General features: G+C 35.0%; 1 protein-coding gene across 2 annotated transcripts in view; it reads left to right on the top strand.

The window, feature by feature from the left end:
* The first annotated feature begins 15,302 nt into the window (after positions 1–15,302).
* The window catches only part of LOC111046733 (insulin gene enhancer protein ISL-1), an 83,410-nt gene continuing 76,244 nt past the window's right edge, over positions 15,303–22,468 (top strand). For both annotated transcript variants that reach the window (XM_039421064.1, XM_039421062.1), the window contains exon 1: positions 15,303–15,538. In XM_039421064.1, the coding sequence (XP_039276998.1) occupies positions 15,394–15,538 (145 nt within the window). In that variant the 5' untranslated portion in view covers positions 15,303–15,393. The remainder of the gene's footprint in view (positions 15,539–22,468) is intronic.

Below are 22,468 nucleotides of genomic sequence, written 5' to 3'. Positions count from 1 at the left end.
GAAGGAAAATAGAAATTTTGGGCTTCCAGGTGCACGAGATTGATATTTTTAGAATCTAAGTGCAAAATTTGGAGATCTAAATCATTCCCGTTTTTCCGGTATGCAATCCACAAGTCAACATGTTTTGATGCGAACAAACGAACACAGGAACAAACACAACCCTACTCTCTCTTATTATATAGATATGACTGTTAAAATAGAGAAAATAGCATAAGAAGATATCTCATGGTATAGGGCGTTTATGTTGGAAATTTCAATGTTAACTCAGACCGATAATTCAAGAATAGTTTTTTCCTACAGTTACCTTGAAAAGTGACCATTCCTGCACTGATTACAGAACGAAAAGAATCACTTTTTCGCTCTAGTGCGCAAAGTATTACTTTGCGTACTCTTAATACTTTGCATATTATCTTGCAGCCATCCCAATCAGCTGTTGACATTGTTGGCGTGTATTTTGAATGTAAATTTGTTCTATCTATATTTTTTATGATTTTCAAATAAATAAAAATGAGAACTCATTGAATTATACATTTTTAATATTATTAATTATTCATTATTTCAAATAATATTTTCTTCATTCATAAATTGATTGGTTGAAAAACTATTTAGAAATTAAGATTTACTCAAAATTATTCAAATTTTCAAATTAATTGGATTAATTTAATTTTTGATTTGAATCTCTGAATTATCGATTATTAATTTTCAATTGGATTATCAAGTTCAAAATAAATTAAAGTTGTTATTAATAACAAAATTATACAGACAAACATTTGATGGATTTCAGCCATCATTCTACCCATAATCAACCACTTCTTATATTCAATGGTAACTGTAGGAAAAATTTAATGTGAAATACGTGCGCAAAGTTCCTCTGCTGCAGTCAATGAACCATTCCGCCCTTGCCTACGGCTCGTGCGTAAACGTTTCTTTCGGTGCAGCAAACTGTCACTTTGCTCATTAGTTGCACAAATAACTATAGCAGTCCACAGTGATCGGCTTCAGTTAACAGAAAAATGGCTTAAAATTTGGAACATAAACGGCTTATACCATGGGATATCTTCTTATGCTATCTTTTCTCCATGCAATTATTTACAATTAATCTACAAATAAATCAATGAAAACTATTTCACTAAATCAACTCTTTCGGAAATACACTTGGTAGCACTGACAAGACAATCAAATCTTCTATTGAGATTCTCACACTTGACCTTGAGAAAGCCGCATCGTGTGTGCAAGTGCGAGAGCGAGGCGGTTGAAATTCAACGAAGATAATGAACAGAGGGCGAAGAGCTTGGCCAATATTAGTAGTTGTGGGCGCGTGTCTCCCAGTCTCGAGGGCTCACTCTCTTGAGAGAAGCATACTCCAGTCTATTATTCTATTATAACAATAAAAATAATGATGACTATATCAATGGCCCCACAACCACAGTTGGGTCCTTCTGTTCATGAAGCTACCCTGCTGCTACTGTCAAGCATGTGTGAACCCTCTACTCTGTCTCATGTGGGAGAGTACTAGAGCTCGCCTCTCACGGCCTCTTGTCCGTATTCGAGTATCCGTATCATTTACTGAGCTATTTGCTTATCAAAAATCGATATAGCATGATGTGTAATAAGTATGGGCTGGAGGACTGAGCCTGGTGATGTTTCTGGCCATGTGTATTGTAAGTCCACTTGAAGAACTATAAAATGATCGTTTTAAATTATAATATTGGTTGTAAAAATAAGTCGGTTTATGGAGAGACATGACTAACATTAAATTATATTTTTATCGGTGATAATTACATATCAATGCTTAAAAAGTTGACTAAAAGGTATTTAACTAAGTAGTTGAAGTCCATTTCAATCACGTATGATAAAATATCTTACGATTGGAAAGCAACGAGACAAATGAACTTTCAACAATGTTAAAGAAAAACTAAAAAAAGAGAAAGGATAAATGTAACAATCAGAGAACAAATAAACGATACACTGACAAGATTCACAAACCGATATAAAAACGATCAATACTTACAACATTCCGTGTGCGGTTGAACAAAATTCTCTTGTACAAAATGTCTCATTATAAACCCAAAATGGTTCCCAGCATTGAACACAGTTTTCAAATGACTGATTTTATAGTGTCTATAAAAAATAAAGTGCGTCTTGAATTGAGGGAGTGGTTGAGACTTTTATAGTAACTTCTGCTGAGCTGGAGCGATATTAAATTTATTCTCATTGAGAATAATTAATCAGAGAGGCATTACACAAACGAAAACAATAAATTACAATATAGTGGTGGAATAATGAATTGGGAATTGAGAATGACAGATAAAGTAATCAATTAATCACTGAATAGAGTGATGAAACATACTTCTTGAAACTATCTCCATCAAAATTTGGGAAAGAAACAGTTTTGGGTTGATAAGCCTGTTTTTCGTTTCCCAACCATTCATATGATTTGTGAATGTTTGAATGAGTGAATCAATAATTTAAATATTGTATGATATTTATGAGAATAACATATCTATACAATTGGAGCTATGAGATGCAATGTTTTCAGAAATTACAAAATGGTATCTTCCAAATTTCAAAATATTCAGGTTGAGTAAACACCATGATTTTTCACCAAAAACGCAGTAATTCATCCTTTGTTTCCGAAAAAGTATTTGTCATAGGTTATTGTAATATGGACCTAGTCCCAACCCAGGAAAAAATATTGCTGTACAGCTTGTATTATTCGGAAAGAGTGGTTGCTAGTGTTTCGATATTGATGGGTATGCGGCAAGTACAATAAGCAGGGACCATCTGCCAGCATGGGACAATAATCCGAATTATTCACGCATAATTTACGGCAGATGACAAAAGCGCAGAGGTAAGTGACTGCTTTCTTCTTCACGCTTTTCTTCATAATCTACCCGCTGATAGTGACAGTGTGGACGTTTTCGGTAGGCCGATTTTCGTTCTTGTGAAAACATTCTGTTCTAATGTGAAATAAATAAATGGATCCCTAAATCCAACAGTGTTCTACTGTTGGAACGGCTACCTATAAACGGTAAGCCAGGTTATGTTATGCAACTATAGGGTTCAGCTAGAGAAATATCAATATGTTATTTACGCGTATTTCTATGAATGATTATAGATCTTCATTGAAAGCAATGTAATAATAGTCGAGTGTAATAATAATCATTAACATTTAAGATAATCATAGGGTCATGCCAACTTTGTCCACTCTGCTTGTACTGTAATTTATTGTTCTGGAAACATATTGTCTAAACGTAAAACTGTTTATTCTTAATTCTTAAATAATAATATCCTATAACCTGGCTGGCTCAGGTCTGGTGTCAGAGTTTTCTGGTCGTACCCAATCAATTTCAGAGCCTCTGATATAACCTAACGACTGGTTGTACGCAGCCGGGACCGACGACTTAACATGTTCGAAACATTCATTCTTTTATATTGACTCATTCCTTTCTCCTTTGCATACATTGCTTTTACTTATGTGTATGCTTGCTACTATATAATTAATTATGATTGTACTATGCCAGTTGACAATGTCTATTGCACAGAGGGCTTAATGACAATATATATTCTTCTTATTTATTTATTCCTAATTAATTACATAATAAATCAATAAACTATACAATATACAATGCAATAATTGAATTAATGTAAAAAATCAAAAATTAGGAACTACTCGAGCTTGGGGAAGGAATTTTAATATTCTATTCTTTTAAATAATAGGTCCTTCGACAGCGAATACTTTTCTACTCATTCTTACACCTTGACCTTTCCTTCACTGAAGGTTCACCATCCCAACAAGTGAGGCTCAATCAAAGGTTTACTATCACAAATCAACTGAGGCATAGAAGATTCGGCCAGGGGATGCTGTTCAGTGTCAATGCCTCACTAAACCACTGGTCTCCCTGGTGGATGTGTTTAGTGCGGCCTCGCCAGTGTCATGTGTTGTTGCAGGTCTGCGTTATATCTTAATGGACCGGTAAAGCGGCGCCGGTGACCGGCCCTATCCCCAAACAATCCTCCTTCTTATCGCCGTGCGTGTTGTTTTTGTCGAGAAGGAAGGTCGCGACTGTCGACAGTGTCTCTCACTCTCTTTCGCTTGGTCTCTCTCACTTTGACGGGGATCAGTGTCATGCTTTGTCGGATATGTGTGTTTATGGTTGCGCAAATTCAATGCCGCGAAATGGGAGAGTTTGTCTCTCGTCTGTGGTCATTGGTCTACGCCGATAGACGTCAAGTAGTGACGATCTCTCAGGTCTCAGATGACCCTCCTCCGTCAAGGACGTCCGTTCGACCGGAAACATGTCGCCGGACATCAGAGGATCATGCTCATCTGGCTCCCCATCCTTCCACCCCTCAATCTCTTCCCCACCATCTTGCAACCCCCTGGAGATTCAGGACAACTGTAGACTATCAATAACATTTGCTTTTCTTAGCTTACTACATCACACAGATAAACGACATACAAATCTTCTCCACCAGAAGGAGTTTCTTTGTTGCACGGAGATAGAATTTTATAGTCTGTGGACCAAAAGGTGAAACAATAACTATTTACCTCTATTTGTTTAATGCAGGATTTCGCGTATCATTAAACTGAAAACATCAAAGAATTATAACTTCTCAGTTTATACATACAAATTATTTTATATATATAATACTTATCCTATAGTATTGAGGAATAAAAATAAATCGTACACCATAAACAATTTGATACATATATTAACAAATATCTCAAAAAATAAATCAGAGCAAAAATATATAGAGCGACAGAAATATATAATATAAGATAAAACAATAATCGAAATCAATAAAATATCACAGGCTAATACTATTCCTTAAGTTTTATAGCACGAAACGCTACCATGTGCTTTCATTTTTATGATCATATGCATTTATTTGCATGTAGCTGCGATATCAGCTTGCGAATACTTGTCGACTTGGACCATTCTATTTTGGATAAATTCTTAAGTCAGCATGATAAATTGACAAACTAGTAATCCCAATATATATTAAATTCTATAGTTTCTAATAGATTTCTTTGTAATAAATATATTTTTTATCTCAGGGTGCGAGATTCGGCACCTGAAGGAATAAATAGAGCAATTCATCTAGTGAATCAGAGCTACATTAAATTATCGCAAATTATATTGCAGAAATTAATGATCATAGGAATATTGTATTAACAGCCTAGATCTTAGACTTCTTTGATTGATAGATCTTCTGATATATGGATTGATTCGTTACCATCTAATAAAATACCTTTTATACTATCTTTACTTGCGCAAGTATTTTTACCAAATTCTTAATTTATAAAAAAACCCTTTCGACGAGCTAGCTTTGATTCTTATTTAATTTCGAAGCACTGAGGGCGCCCTATCACTATTTCAATATTTTTCACTCACTTGCCGGAATTTACTATGAGCTGCTGATGTCGATCCTACTCCTGGTGATCCTGGATTATTGTAGCCGGAGTCGTCTCTTCCAAGGGGTTAAAAATTATTTAAAAATGACTTTTGCTTTATATGAGCATCACAAAGTCTTATAAGAAAATTTAGTAATTCAATTTAACTTTAAATTATTACAAGGTACAGTAAGGTATTGCGCTCTATAATTTTTGGTGACCTCTCATGGTGGTAGTTGGCAGGCGAGTGTGATTCTCTCTTCTCATTTTTACAATTTTCATTTCCGATTTCTAAATTTACATAAAATTTGAATATTCTATTCCTCCGCCATTCAAGGCTCAAATAGACCGTACCAAAATATTAAATTATTACTTATGTTACATCTTTAATAATTTCTTTGCCTTCGGGCCATATCCAAAACATAAACTATACAACAATTTTTTACAAATTCTTATCATTTGTAGAAATATATTCAAATATATTTGAACCGGCTCACTATTGCCGCCTATCAATTGCCACTATTTGATTGGTGCATGCAAATTATTACAGTATTCATGCGCCCAGTAACCTCCTACTTCCTTAATACATTTAATTATTTTTGTTTGGGTTTTTAAATATGCTTTTTACATGCCAAGTAATTTTTTATAGGTTATTAGTTGCTTCGTATATTACAATAATTAGCCACGTGAGACGTTTAGTTCCTCAAGTTGCATACTGTTTTGCCACAATAAATTTCTGCCAAGGTGTTTGGTCAGATTCTACGTTGTATGACTCGGTCGATCGTTAGGTCGCCGATCAGTAAATGTTTTATGCCTAACCTCAAATTTTCAATATTTCATATAATATAGTAGCAAAAATTATTTCCATTCCTCTTCGGCTGTTGTACAATTTAGCCAGGATGTCTGATATTATCTAATCTTTAACGTTATCATCTTTGGCGATATTAGCCTATTACTTCACTTAGACCTATAAATCTTTCAACTAGGGATTTTTATTTATCTATCCGAATTTAAATATGTTACAACTTTCAAATCTACACAATTACCAACACATATTTTGGTGAGAATTTTCCTGTTGTACACTGTCGGTATTCCTAAAAGTCAAAAATATTATTATAATGTTATCTGATATTATTTTGAATCCATCTAATATCATTATAATTCTATCTATACACAGATTCATCCTCACTAGGATCCTCTATTGTACAACTAAGGACTATCTTCTTTCCAGGATTAGGCTCACACACCTGTTCCGGTTTCAAAGATATAACTATTTATCTTACCATCTTTCTAGAGGTCTGCCAATATCCCTTCTACCGTAGTGTCTATATTTCATGACAGCCTTTGGAATCCTAGAATCTGCCATTCGTTCTACGTGGGTTTTCCAGTTCAATCTGTTTATTTCAAGTTGTGCAGCTAATTATGATATTCCTAATTCATTTCTAATGTCATCATTGCGGAATCTGTTCAACTTTGTGCAACCTCTCATACTTCGAAGAAAACGCATCTCTGCTGCTTAAACTTGACTTAATGTTTTTTTCTTGCTAACCCAAGTTTCTGCTCCATAAAATAATGTTGGTACCGCCATCACTTTATAAAATTTTAATTGTGTCTTCTTCCTTTTTCTGTTTTTTAATCGGCGTTTTATTGTACCACATATATGTAGAAATCTATTCAGTTTCAAATCCACATCATTATCAAATCCATATGTGATCTCAACTCAGGTACATGAAATAGGACACTTTTTCGAGTAAAGCGTCATCAAGCATTATTTTGGTTCTGACAGGTGATTTGCCGCAGAATGCCATTGTTTGGTTTTGCTTTTTGAGATAATCAAATTATACTTTTTTGAAATGTTATTCAGAACATACATTGATTTCTGGACTTCAGAGTTCTGTAAAATAACAAGGTCATCAGCAAACATTGAAATCATTAAATATCTTATCAGATCCAATCGTATTCCAGGAGGAGCTTCATTCATCCAGCATCGTATAATGTTGTCAAGGTAGATATTGAATAAAGATGGGGGTAAGCTACAACCTTGCCTCACACCTTGGTTTGTCACAATTTCTTTGGTGAGGTGGGATCCTGTGTCAATAGCAATTTTGGCTCCTTGATATAAGCTTTTTATCACTTCAATTAAATGCTTGGAATATCCTCTTCTTGCACCAAAGTGTAGGTCTATCTAAACGGCCAAAAGCCTTTCCAAAATCAACGAATGCCATGTGAGTCTCAATATTAAATTCTCTATTTTTCTCAATAATCTGCTTCAAACTGAACACCAGTAAACTTTCACTGTCGGTAGCTCTAAAGATGGAACAGATAATTCACTAACACACAAATTCTTCTCCACTAAGGACTATAATATATGAAATTTGCTATTACTAGTAACTGATTTCAGACGCATACTTATCTAGGAGGATCTTCTCTGTTGTAAAACTGGACACTTGGATTTTTCCTCCTACATTTCCAGTTGACACAGATGATTTACCAGAAGGAATTCCTTTGTCATACAGAGTAAACTTTCATTGTCGATAGCTCTAAAGATGGAACAAATAATTCACTAGCACACAAATTCTTCTCAACCAAGATAATCTCTGTTGTATCAGTGGACACTATCCGTAACATTTGCCTTCCGATTTCACACAAATACTGCTCAAAGGGGATTTCTTTTGTTGTAGAGTTGGCAGCATCAGAGACATGTGAGTTATACCAGGCCAAATGTGACCGATTATGGGTTGAAATCCGATCAACCGAATCTGAACGATGTAGGATTGCTTTACAAAGAAGGAAGGGACCGACGCGAGGAGAAATTCGTAGATACCAGTCAAGTGAAGCCTTGGAGGAGTCATTTAATTCGAATTTCCACTCATCTGAGTATTTTCACTACTACTTTAACACTATTCTAGACTTTAAGTGCAAAATCACACAAGGTTTCTTTCAGGCGTTTTTAGACGAGACGGTAGGGCAGGAAACTCTCCGATTGGCTGATTATCAGCTGATTCCCGAACGCCAACCCAATCAGCCAATCGGAAAGCTTCCTGATCTGCCGATTCGTCTGAAAATGTCTTCACATCTATGGAAATTTTGATTTCAAATTCTCAATTATCAGGCTTCAGATACAATTTGAACAAATAATTTCAAGTAGAGAAGATTGAGCATGAAAATCTCTACAATTAATGTGTAGTGGCATTTTTCACCTGAAATTGAAAATAAGTCAAAATTTTAGGCTCGAAATTCGAGAAAATGTGATTATTCAATTGCAAACTGTTGGCCAATGTTGATTCTATTAAATCATTCACTATGAAGAGATAGAAGACATCGTGTGTCTTTAGCGTTATTGTCCTGTCACCAGCTGGCTCATATATTTGAACCGCTCACTATTGCCGCCTATCAATTGCCACTATTTGATTGGTGCATGCAAATTATTACAGTATTCATGCGCCCAGTAACCTCCTACTTCTTAATACATTTAATTATTTTGTTTGGGTTTTTAAATATGCTTTTTACATGCCAAGTAATTTTTATAGGTTATTAGTTGCTTCGTATATTACAATAATTAGCCACGTGAGACGTTTAGTTCCTCAAGTTGCATACTGTTTTGCCACAATAAATTTCTGCCAAGGTGTTTGGTCAGATTCTACGTTGTATGACTCGGTCGATCGTTAGGTCGCCGATCAGTAAATGTTTTATGCCTAACCTCAAATTTTCAATATTTCATATAATATAGTAGCAAAAATTATTCCATTCCTCTTCGGCTGTTGTACAATTTAGCCAGGATGTCTGATATTATCTAATCTTTAACGTTATCATCTTTGGCGATATTAGCCTATTACTTCACTTAGACCTATAAATCTTTCAACTAGGGATTTTATTTATCTATCCGAATTTAAATATGTTACAACTTTCAAATCTACACAATTACCAACACATATTTTGGTGAGAATTTCCTGTTGTACACTGTCGGTATTCTAAAAGTCAAAAATATTATTATAATGTTATCTGATATTATTTTGAATCCATCTAATATCATTATAATTCTATCTATACACAGATTCATCCTCACTAGGATCCTCTATTGTACAACTAAGGACTATCTTCTTTCCAGGATTAGGCTCACACACCTGTTCCGGTTTCAAAGATATAACTATTTATCTTACCATCTTTCTAGAGGTCTGCCAATATCCCTTCTACCGTAGGGTCTATATTTCATGACAGCCTTTGGAATCCTAGAATCTGCCATTCGTTCTACGTGGGTTTTCCAGTTCAATCTGTTTATTTCAAGTTGTGCAGCTAATTATGATATTCCTAATCATTTCTAATGTCATCATTGCGGAATCTGTTCAACTTTGTGCAACCTCTCATACTTCGAAGAAAACGCATCTCTGCTGCTTAAACTTGACTTAATGTTTTTTCTTGCTAACCCAAGTTTCTGCTCCATAAAATAATGTTGGTACCGCCATCACTTTATAAATTTTAATTGTGTTTTCTTCCTTTTTCTGTTTTTTAATCGGCGTTTTATTGTACCACATATATGTAGAAATCTATTCAGTTTCAAATCCACATCATTATCAAATCCATATGTGATCTCAACTCAGGTACATGAAATAGGACACTTTTTCGAGTAAAGCGTCATCAAGCATTATTTTGGTTCTGACAGGTGATTTGCCGCAGAATGCCATTGTTTTGGTTTTGCTTTTTGAGATAATCAAATTATACTTTTTTGAAATGTTATTCAGAACATACATTGATTTCTGGACTTCAGAGTTCTGTAAAATAACAAGGTCATCAGCAAACATTGAAATCATTAAATATCTTATCAGATCCAATCGTATTCCAGGAGGAGCTTCATTCATCCAGCATCGTATAATGTTGTCAAGGTAGATATTGAATAAAGATGGGGGTAAGCTACAACCTTGCCTCACACCTTGGTTTGTCACAATTTCTTTGGTGAGGTGGGATCCTGTGTCAATAGCAATTTGGCTCCTTGATATAAGCTTTTTATCACTTCAATTAAATGCTTGGAATATCCTCTTCTTGCACCAAAGTGTAGGTCTATCTAAACGACCAAAAGCCTTTCTTTCCAAAATCAACGAATGCCATGTGTGTCTCGATATTAAATTATCTATTTTTCTCAATAATCTGCTTCAAACTGAACACCAGTAAACTTTCACTGTCGGTAGCTCTAAAGATGGAACAAATAATTCACTAACACACAAATTCTTCTCCACTAAGGACTATAATATATGAAATTTGCTATTACTAGTAACTGATTTCAGACGCATACTTATCTAGGAGGATCTTCTCTGTTGTAAAACTGGACACTTGGATTTTTCCTCCTACATTTCCAGTTGACACAGATGATTTACCAGAAGGAATTCCTTTGTCATACAGAGTAAACTTTCATTGTCGATAGCTCTAAAGATGGAACAAATAATTCACTAGCACACAAATTCTTCTCAACAAGATAATCTCTGTTGTATCAGTGGACACTATCCGTAACATTTGCCTTCCGATTTCACACAAATACTGCTCAAAGGGGATTTCTTTTGTTGTAGAGTTGGCAGCATCAGAGACATGTGAGTTATACCAGGCCAAATGTGACCGATTATTGACACGAACAATTTCGATCAAATGCAATTCAAGATGGCTGCTAAAATGGCGAATATGTCAAAAACAGGCGTTTTCGCGATTTTCTCAAAAACGGCTCCAAAGATTTTGATCGAATTCATACCTAAAATTGTCATTGATTAGCTCTATCAACTGCCACAAGTCCGGAATCTGTAAAAATTTCAGGAGCTTCACCACATCTATGGAAATTTTGATTTCAAATTCTCAATTATCAGGCTTCAGATACAATTTGAACAAATAATTTCAAGTAGAGAAGATTGAGCATGAAAATCTCTACAATTAATGTGTAGTGGCATTTTTCACCTGAAATTGAAAATAAGTCAAAATTTTAGGCTCGAAATTCGAGAAAATGTGATTATTCAATTGCAAACTGTTGGCCAATGTTGATTCTATTAAATCATTCACTATGAAGAGATAGAAGACATCGTGTGTCTTTAGCGTTATTGTCCTGTCACCAGCTGGCTCAGATCTTTGAATAGTAGACTTGAGATGCGCGTGAACACTAGCGTCAGGTGATAAATTTTAATAACGGCAAGGAAAGTTGTGTGAGTGCGCCACACCAGATTTTTCAATGTATTAAATTTTTGAAATGGTTCTATAGTTGAAGCAAAAATAGACTATAGTGAGGTCCAAGTTATAATGGCAGTGTACGAATGACAATACTGTTGCTGTCCTTTTCTATCATACAACAAAACAAATAGCGCTATCTCTCTCCAGCTTTGCAATGTTGACAGTTTGCCAGAATATTTTATTTTTACTTTTGACAGTGACTGTACAAACAATATTCACAGCCACCATTTTTTCTTCATTCTATCTAAATACTCTAGTACACAAGTCGTATAATTCATTTTAACTGTATTTTTGGAACAATGAAATAATTTTTAGACATTACCGTATGAGAAACACAAATTAAAATACCTGAAATGACATTTTAAAAGTTTATAACTAACCATCCTAGACTTCATCCATGCTTCACTTAGCCTACACGTATAGGTTAGACCTTCTCGTACCGGTATAAATAATATTGAAAGGTTATTTCAGAACTATTCCCATTGAAATTACTTATTTTGAAATTCACAGCTTTTTAAATTAGCCGCCATTTCAGGTTTGTGTGAAAATAAAAATCTGATCTCAGTTATGGAAGCAAATTTTTTAATCAAATTATGAAAAAATATATTTTCTTAATCAATTTGACATCAAATTGAATATTTTATCAAGGAAATGATAATTATTATTGGACTAAATTTAATGGGATGAATTGAGTAACATCTGTGTACACTCAGTGGCAAAATTGGAGACTTGGCAACGTTTTTCACCTATCTTTCTTCACTGCCATTATAACGTGGACCTCACTATAGTTTACGTTTGAACCTTTCTTAAAGTTTTTTGGAATAAATAATGTAATTTGAGAGAGTAATAGCCCTGTTACATTGGAAAATTCGATGAATCTGTTTTCAAGGAGATGTAAACTGCCGACGTGATGTATTCCAAACAAAATTATATTTTTGACTGTTTATACAGTGATCATAAGGGACATGAATTCAATACGTCCGCCTGCTACTGCACGCTCTCAAAAAACATGCATTCGAGAATATTTGCTCTAGGGAAACATGCATCATGCTCAAGGGAAGTATTTTTAAATTCCTTGTAATATACTCGTAGCCAGTGTTGTTTTTGTAACAATATACTAAGTTACGTACGCAATGCTCCTGTTCGGGGTGGGGGGTTATATATAATAAACAATTTATTATAGAAGAATTACTTGGTGGAGGAACCCTACCTAAATATACCATTTAGAAAGGGTTCCTCCACAAGGAAATTTTTTTCAGATCTAGTCCCAAAAATTGTTTTAAGGCTATTTTGAAATGAAAAAGAAACTAAAAATTCGAAAAAGAGGGTCAAGACATTTCTTTTACAAATGGAAATTACTGTGATATTGTAATTATTGAAATGCTAATAAATTAATAATTATTATTAAAATCTAAATCCAAATTAAATGCTGTAATTTTCTGTCTCAAGAGGTACGGAGTAAGCTACTGGTGCCTACCGTCACAGAAGCAGTAGTACCTATGGCTTGGAAAACTTTCCCACTTGCATGTTAATCATGCAGATGTGTGTGTGTGAAATTCTTCAAATAATCCATAAAATCATCTCTTCTTACCAGTTTTATAATAACTTCTGTTGGATAATTCTATATCAATTTTTTGTTATGGAAGCAGTACCGTATACATCTGGCCATGGTTTTCTCCGAAGCAGTACCTTCATGAGAAATACGAACGTGGGTCTATCTCCGTAGGCGAGAATTCGGCCATCGCTTTGACATTGAGAACATGTCGAGCAGTTTAATTTTGCATGCGATGAGAGCAACTAGAGTTAACTCGATTTGGGCAGCTTGAATATGACACTTGCCAAATGCGCTTTCACCGAAATAACATTCCCCATTGACTGCTGACATGTTTTGTTGCCCATTCGGTGCTTGAAACATAGTGTGAGAATAGACACAACTCGAAACCTTCCGAATTACTACAGATCACTTTCGTTTCAAACCCTGTCAGATAGGAATTCTGTTGCTACCTGTATTGATCTAGCTTATATTTGTGACGGAAATATAGGAGATAGGAATTTGAAAGTTTGTTTCAAGGATGGTTGAGCTCCATTAATGTTTCATTGATGACTATCAAATAACTCTAAGGGCCATTTGCACAGTTTAAACTAAACTTCATTTCAAACTGGATTAAATCCGTATCAAGTCTCGTTTGTTATAATGTGTTTCTTTTTGAGTTTAAGCCACCAGCAGATTTAATTTCGTTTAAGCTTTGACTGTGCAAATGACCTAAGCATTCATTATTAGGCAAGGAAAAATGTGTGAGTTGAATTATTGAGTAATTTTAGTCTTCATGGAATCTATATTTTGAAATAGGTGCTATTTCCCATGATTCTTGACTATTATTCCATTATACCCACATAACACATATGAGATAATATAATAATAGGTCCTATCAAAATTCAAATTCATCACTCCGATTCTTCACAATCACACTTTCCGAATGGAGCCTGAAAAAGAATCCTTTGTTACAAAAATATGAAACTATGGAAAGTGTGCTTAGCACGTAGCCTACATTACGCCTTAAGTGCTTACTATGCATTTTGATTGTACTGCAGCAGTCTATTGTTTCCAATACTAATAAATGTGGCGGGTAGCCTACACAGCGCCTACACACATCTGTTCAGGAGTAGAGATTAGTTATCTTTTTCTTGGAACCATTGTCTTGGTTTCCCTTCCCTCTCATGATTAGATAGAAAATACTCAATTATGCTATTTGAGTGTCAATTGAATTTCTCAATTTGTTATCTATTTCTATGATGAGAGATTAAAGTTTGATAGCATGATCATTATCTTTCTTTACATGTACTTATTATGTTGATTGAAAGTTGCTTGCTCTAATTGGATGAAACGACCAGCTCCCAGCCTTCATCTTAACTCGATGAACTTTTAGGCTATAATATGAGTTTTGTGATTGAAAATGGTACCAATTCGCTTTTCATAGAATCACCCTTATAATATTGAGTGAGCCTTATGCATTAATTGGTTCAAAAATACCTTATACTGTACATTCCAGCTACAGTGTTCTCGGTAACACAATCTCAATAACATCTCACAATATAAGAATATCAGCTAAGGTCCCATTTCAAAACAGTTTTCAAGTCCCATAATGAAGGATTAAGACTTGACAGAAAATATTACATAGCTAACAAACAGTATCATAAAACATGAAAGCCTACGGTACTGTAATAGTAATTAAACCTTCTTCCTCTTATGGGACTTCTAAATCTGTATGATACATCAAAACCTATTATTATGTGATTGTACAAAAGTGAACCAGTTGCAATCCTGATTATTGCTCTCACAATCTTAGGATTGAGACCAAAGATCATTATTTTATGTATGATTTTGCAGCCCAAGTTTCTCCTGACCTATTAAGGGATGATTCCAAATCACATAACCTAGAAACTAGACGAATTTTATCAAAATACGCAGCTGTAACTGAAAAATAAGTACTGTTTTCCTGTGAGGAGTTGGAGGCGGCCGAACATAGTGTCATTATCTGGGAGGCTGTGGCAGCCACAGTGTGAACGATACAGATCGATGGTGGGGGAGCATGCGCAGTAGTGTCAGGAGGGCAGTGGAAGGGATGGATGACGGCCATTTTGTGAGTGGCACCAACCAATAGGAGCAAGGGGCGTGGCTGGGAGAGCAGCAGATGAGTGTTGGCGAGCATTCAGTAAGTGGCGAGCCGTCGTGCGGGACTGGTGTCGGCGTGACTGGAGCCGTGTTGTGTGGATCGTGAGTGACTCGGGTCTGCATGGTTGACCCGGCGCGGTGTTCCGGCTGCCCGTGGCCCCCCGCGGGTCTCGCCCGTGTCCCCTCGCTGCTCGCCGTGCATCGCAGCCTCAAGATCCAACCTGTCAAGGCCGAGCTGCACGACATGTCCTCCGACCAGCCGCAGAGTCAGTACTTTCAATTACCTTCCTTCTCAATAGTGTCAAACTGTGCACCCACGGATAACCTACCTACCTGCCAACGGAATGCTCCAACTACAGTTTTACCAAATCTAATATTATTGTTCTTGGTTTCATAAAAATTCAAAAAAGGAGTCCTGTTTCAAGGATAACCCATCTGTCAACGAAATACTACAACTACAGCTCTACCAAATAAATTGTTCGTAGTAGCTCCATGAAATTTCAAAAAAGGCGTACTGTTTCAACCAGGGTATATCTCATAAATCATAACCTGGTGGCTGTCTCATAAAAATAAACGGACATGAAACAAATCCGTACTAAATGGTATTTCTTCATACGCAGTAAGAATAATAACCTAATTAATACTTTTTTCATCCTTTGTTGCTCAGACTATCGAGACATGATTCCTCCCAGAGTCATGGGGTTTGTTGCAAGTAGCGTTCACCTCAAAAAACAGGAGAGTCTTGGAATGAGTGTTGGTCCACGGAAATTCATAGAAGCTCTGAAGTAAACAGGGATGTCACCCTCACACCGACAACTCGTCATGTCCACCACATTATACCTTCGATTCCTAGTTCATTATCAGACATGTCATGTCCTAGAAACAGAATGGTATTATTTATGATTCAGGAGAATCAGCAATCTGTTACATGGAAATGTAGAAGTCCTGGGAATCACACCTGGGAAACCGGTGACATAACCGATGTTACAGGCCATCCAAAGATCTAAATTCCATGTCTACGGTCTACCAAACAATTCCTGCAACTTATTAGTAATTGAATATCAGAACATGCTTCATGGGCCTATTTTAAGAAACTTGTATCATTCTACTGACGGATCTTCGTTCAGTAACATCTCTCATGACAAATTTGGATAACACTCCAAGAGTGGAGTATTTTCTCCATCCTCATGGAGAAAATGGAGAGCACATTGAACGTGGATAATTGGCACAATAAATTTATTTGTTCGTGGTAGGGAGATTTTTCCTTATGTTCATGCTAAAATTCATGAAACAGTCCGGCCCAGATTGGAATTGGCCCGAACATGACTAACTTTGGTAGGCTATTCATTAAACTATTGCTAGAGCAATTGAGCCCTTGGTTCCATTAAAAAACCATTGTCAAAAATTAAAACCAGAGCTCATTCTCCTAATACCTAATCTAGCTAGTTCATATTATAGCTCGGTCATGGTTCAAAATACCTTCATGCTCCTCAAGGTTCTTTATATCAGCTGTTCTTGTATTGCCAAATGAGTAGGAATTTATAGCAATTAGCAATATTTAATGTGGTGAGGGAGAAGGGTCCCTTATTGTTCATTGTCACAATTTAAAATCCGAATTTAAATGATTTATAAATTACCATGCAACAGACACCAGGTCTCAAATGATATATCAATAATCAGCATATGAGGAAGCATCTTTGGTTGGTTGGGAGTGCCCGCTGATCTGCCAATCAAACTTTCCTAGAATCGGAGAATCGTGAACTCTCCCAAATTGTTTTGATTTAATCACCCATTGTTAATAGTCCAATATTACTTCCCATACCCAACCAAGAATCATAGGTGAAAAAGTATTGCTTCCCTTATCCCTTGGAAAAATTCAAGTTACCCCCATTTCAAGTCTTGCCTACGATTCAAGGTCCTCTGAACTCAAAAACTTGTTTTTTCACATTGAAATCTAATGATCTGAGTATGATTATTCAACTCTTGATTGAACCTGAGAAAATTTAGAGTGGGTTAATAAATTCAGGGTATCAAGTGTGTACTGTGTAAGTCCCTATTTTTTCGTGGAAAATATTTTATAGGCCTACTACCCTTGCGAGCTATTTAAGTAAGAAATCGAAATAGCACAAATCACAAGTTTCAAAGGAACTGAGTTCCACTACCCACTCACCGAGTGTCGATTTCAGAAGCACGCATTTTTTTGTTAGATTCTGCTGGTTTCAACTTCATTAATAAGCATAAATTCGTTTCTCAACATTTCTTGAGTTTTGCCTAGCATTTTATTAGAGTCTTACGACTCTACTTATACGGTGTTCAACACAATTTAAAATCTCACCTATTATAAACTATGGTTTGCTAGGGACTAGTTTGTTTCTGTATTCATAAGCATTTTTCAGTTTCGCTCTGAGAGTGATTCTATTTTTTCTATTCAACCTCTAAATTTCTGCAGCACTCCGCATCTTTCTTTGCTGAACTGTCTTCTCGAATTACTGGGGAAAATTCTTAATTATTAGCGTATTTTTTCTTATGGTTATTGTTTTTATGAAATTCATAAATGAGCAACTATGTGGAGAATAGTGAACAAGGTCTTCCGAAATCTAGATAAAACTATTGTCGTCAATTTTAGAAAATCTATCAACTCTGGGAATCCAATCTTCTGTTCAAGTCGTTCCTTCCCTATTTTCTCAAAAAAAAAACTGTTCAATTTGTTAACCTCTCTTGCATGCACATTATCATCACCTTTTTCCTTAGCCTCAGCTAAAAATTATCAAGTGCCATCTTATCAGCACATTATCATAATATTATAACATGGTTTGCTATCATAATTTCCCAAAAAAATCTTCGATGCTTCTTGAACGCGCTATGTCGTGAATATTATAAATTCATAATCTAGTTTTAATAGGCCTCAGGATCAATATAAATAATTGTCCCCTACTGCTTGAGATTAGGTTGCTTCTTTTTTGGAAACTTTCAAGTGTGGGTCCCAGATGTTTTTGCTGGGGGTCATGTTTTTGCTTCAGTACATCCTGAGGTTTAATGTGATGTATTCTTTAATCTATTAGGTTATTTGAGTCTAAAAATTAATCTCATGAAATAATTACTGTTGGGTTTGCCACATACAACTGTAATTGGCACTATGAGCCTCATTATTACAAGATTAATTACCTATAGACATTGTTCACAATTCATACCTAGTGTATAACCCAGACAGTTTTTCACAATCAATGATATTCATTAAGCTCCTTAATAAAGAGGTCTAAATAGATGAGGCCATTCCACAACTTTTTGTTGAATATGAATTTTCTTTATACCGTTTTTCAGAACTCATTACAACTTGTAATTCACGTAGGCCTATACATTGAGATTCTCGTACACGTGAAATAGTATTAAACTTCCTAATTGCAATCGTATTCCAACAATAATAGGTTCAATTCAAGAAAAAAATAACATTTATTTTAAGGATTAAATCATAAAACAACCGGTAAACACAGTCCGTAGAATATAATACAGAAATTATTAGTTGGCAATAAATTAATAATTTATTGGAGATATTTATCATTCTCAAGTGAGGGAGCTTATTAATATGATGTAGGAATAATTGCTAAAACATGCATTAGAATTACAATTGACTAATTTGAAATTCAACCAGGCCTATCTATAACCTTGTTATTAGAAAACTCCATACCTAACTCTAGCAATCTTGGAAGTTGGTTAAAAAATACTGTAACCTTTCCAAAACTAAAGCGTCAATTTGCAGAATGAACTTATATTCATAATCTCAATATTGGTTCTTGATTCTGCAGCCCTGATTGAACTAGGGTACGAGAATTGTTCAATGTATCCATTTATGAAAGTATTTAATCATTTTTTTAAATTCAACTATCTGATAACATAGATGCAACCCTTAGTCTCTGCTAATATTTAATCAATATTATTTCATATTTGATATTTGTTGTCATAACTCGTACTGGCTTGACCCTTAAAAAGTGGGTTTATTCGGCCTTAGTGATCAGTTATAGATAGATAGATAAAGAATTAATTTTTTACATTTTTGTACAATAATATCACTGCAATAGGCAACAAGATAAACATTCCATTCTCTAACATCGTACCACAATCTATTGAAAACAAATCAAATTCGATTAGCTTAGCCGAAGCCGTCAGCCAGAGTTCAGTAGTTTCTACTATCTAATCTCGATAGAGTCTATTTCCTAACTGATAACAATAACACTAAACAAGACCCAAAACTATATTATCAAAAACACAGACGTAAGCCTCAGTTGGTTCCTCATCATCATTTCAATCTTGAAGAAAATTTGATAACAGCGATTGAAAAGGAATATTCCTCGAATCATTTGCCAAAACTATGAAATAATTAAAAATAAGATAACTACATTAGTGAGTGCAAAAAGATATTTTAGAAATAAACGTATCGTAATTTAAATTACATATTAAGCATAATAATAATTATTATGTCCTAACATAGAGACAGAAAAAAGGAACATTTATACCTTCACAATCATATGCTGAGGAATCAGTTATTACAATAAATAAATAAAATGTTCTATCTTACTTATAGTCCAGGCAACGAATGCTCAAATAAAGGTATAGAGGGAAAAGTTTGGAACACAATTTTCAACTCCACAGCTCTTTTAAGGATAGTATAAGAATTAACATATCAAAAGTCCTCACCCCAACCCCCTGTGCTAAAGGGGTGGGTGGTGGTTTGAAAGTACCATTCTTTCATTTTTCGCATTTATCTTGGAAACTATGCATCTTATGAACATTTGTATTCTGTGCAAAATTGAGGCTTTAGAACATAAATATCTCGAAAAGTATCGGATTTATCGAAAACCTCTACCAAACAAAACTTGTGGGAAGTTTATTAAGCTTCATTTTTATGTAGTTGATTAAGTCAATAAAACATTGTTTCCAAGATATAAGCATTTAAGTAATAAGTTGAAAATGCAACTTTCAAACCACCCTCATCCCATGATGTAGCGGTTGGGATTTTTGACATGCTCACCAAACTAGTCTCAACAAAGCTGCAGAGTCTAAAATTGTGTTCCAAACATTCCCTGCAAATCTTATTGGTAACTGATCTATTGTTGCTGAACAGAAAATTTCACTCTCAACACTAAAACTGCTGCAACAGTCATAGGGAAATGCGTAAAATAGTGAAAATATACATCAAATTGAAGATAATTGGATGCTCTATCAGCTCATAATCAGCACGGATTTTTTCATCAATCGTTCAAAAACTATAAGGCAAAAAAAAGAAAAAAATGGAGGCAGAAGTGTTTTTTTAAAAAATGTCTCACCTTCAAGAGCGGATATCTCAGAAACTATGAGAGATAAGCTTCAATTTTGCACAGACTACAAATGCTCATAAGATGTTGTATAGTTTCCGAGATATATGCACTTATCCCTTTAGTACAGGGTGTAGGGGTGAGGACTTTTGATATGTCAATCCTCTTACAATCCTTAAAAGAGCTGTGGAGTTGAAAATTGTGTTCCAAACTTTTCTCTCTATAATCTTTTGTTGACTGGACTATTAATATAAACAAACCTTATAATCATTGAACCTTATCAGTAATCATTATTAGTTCACAATATGAATGAGCGGGTCGAATTTTATGTATCAAAAAATTGAATTTTTTTACAAGAAAATCTCTATATTCCAGTGCTGACTTTACATAACATATCAAGCATTTCCAATTCTTGCCATTCAAATAATCATGTACTATTCATCGCCGAACAACCGAACCATTTTGCACGAAATTCTGCTAAGGCTTCTACCTCACCACTGTTGCACAAAGAGCATTATGTAACTATTTTTTCCTCGATCCACTGTAAAAGTCAATGGCAATAATGACTTCCTTGCCCTAAAAATAATACTGATCATTCCTCTTCAATTATTATCATCATTAATATACTCTGATTGCAATCTATTTCTCCCTAAATTAAATAAAATTTTATGGAACTGAGAAGTTGATGCCCTGTCCCACCACATACCTTTAAATTTATGAAATATTCTGCCCAAAATTTTCTCGCACTCTCTCCCCCTACGATCTGGTTGAGCTACAGGATCTATCCACTCTTCATTAAATTGATTAAACATTTCCTTTCAATCGCTATACCAACCACTCTTCTTCTGCGCCAAAAATATCGCTATTCTCTTATTGAATCTAAAATCTGGCTGTGCAAGAGTTTTTATCATATATTTGTAATTCATTCTCAAAGTTTCAAGCCACATAACGTCCCTACCACTTTCTGAATATACTATGTAGTTTGGAGTATTCTGTGGTAAACCGTAAATTCTTCTGATAAAAAAACCCTATTGAAACGTTCAATATCCTCCCTTTCTTGACAACCCCAAACCTGCCTTGCATTATGTGATTGTTGCCCTGCTAACTGCTTCGAAAAATTGCCACCATTTCGTCGATACTGGGACATAATCATTACCAATATTAGTTTACGCCATACACTATTGATTAACACAAGAACATTATTGATTATTGATATCTCGCTGCGGTCAATTTACTCACAAAATGTTTCGTTAAAGACGAGGTTGGAGTGAGCGTAATCCTAAAAATTTATATTCATTTACTATTCCAATAGCCTCCCCACCGTAATGCCATCTCTCGTTTCTTCGCAATCTACAACCCCTCCTGAACCTATTTATCAATTTAGAGATTTCCAGGCTCAATCTTTTACACTTGGAATTTTTCGTTTAGATTGTATCTGAAACCTGATAATTGGAAATCTAAAATCAAACTTTGCATAGATGGTGTGGAGCTCCTGGAATTTTTACAGATATGGGACTTGGGGCAGTTGATAGAGCTTATCGATTACTATTTTAGGTATAAATTTGATCAAAATCATTTGAGCCGTTTTTGAGAAAATCGTGAAAAACCCTGTTTTCGACATCATTTTTTGAACTCTTTTGTACTCAGGGGACCTTGAAAGGTATTGTAATTTAGAAATTGGGGTACGTTTATTTCCGGAAAGCAATACTTTCCTTACCTATGGTAATAGGGCAAGGAAAGTGAAAATGTAATCATGGAATAATGAAAACACTTGTCCCATTCTCATAACATTTTAAGATTGATGAAGCTTGAAAACCAACAGAATTCTCAAATCAATCAATAGCAAAGTAATAAAGTATTCTGAAGATAACGTATGATAATATGTTA

The sequence above is a fragment of the Nilaparvata lugens genome, chromosome 2, assembly GCF_014356525.2.
Source record: "Nilaparvata lugens isolate BPH chromosome 2, ASM1435652v1, whole genome shotgun sequence".
Lineage (NCBI taxonomy): Eukaryota > Metazoa > Arthropoda > Insecta > Hemiptera > Delphacidae > Nilaparvata > Nilaparvata lugens.
Note: the sequence above shows the minus strand (reverse complement) of the source record. Positions and strands in the feature narration are given on the sequence as shown.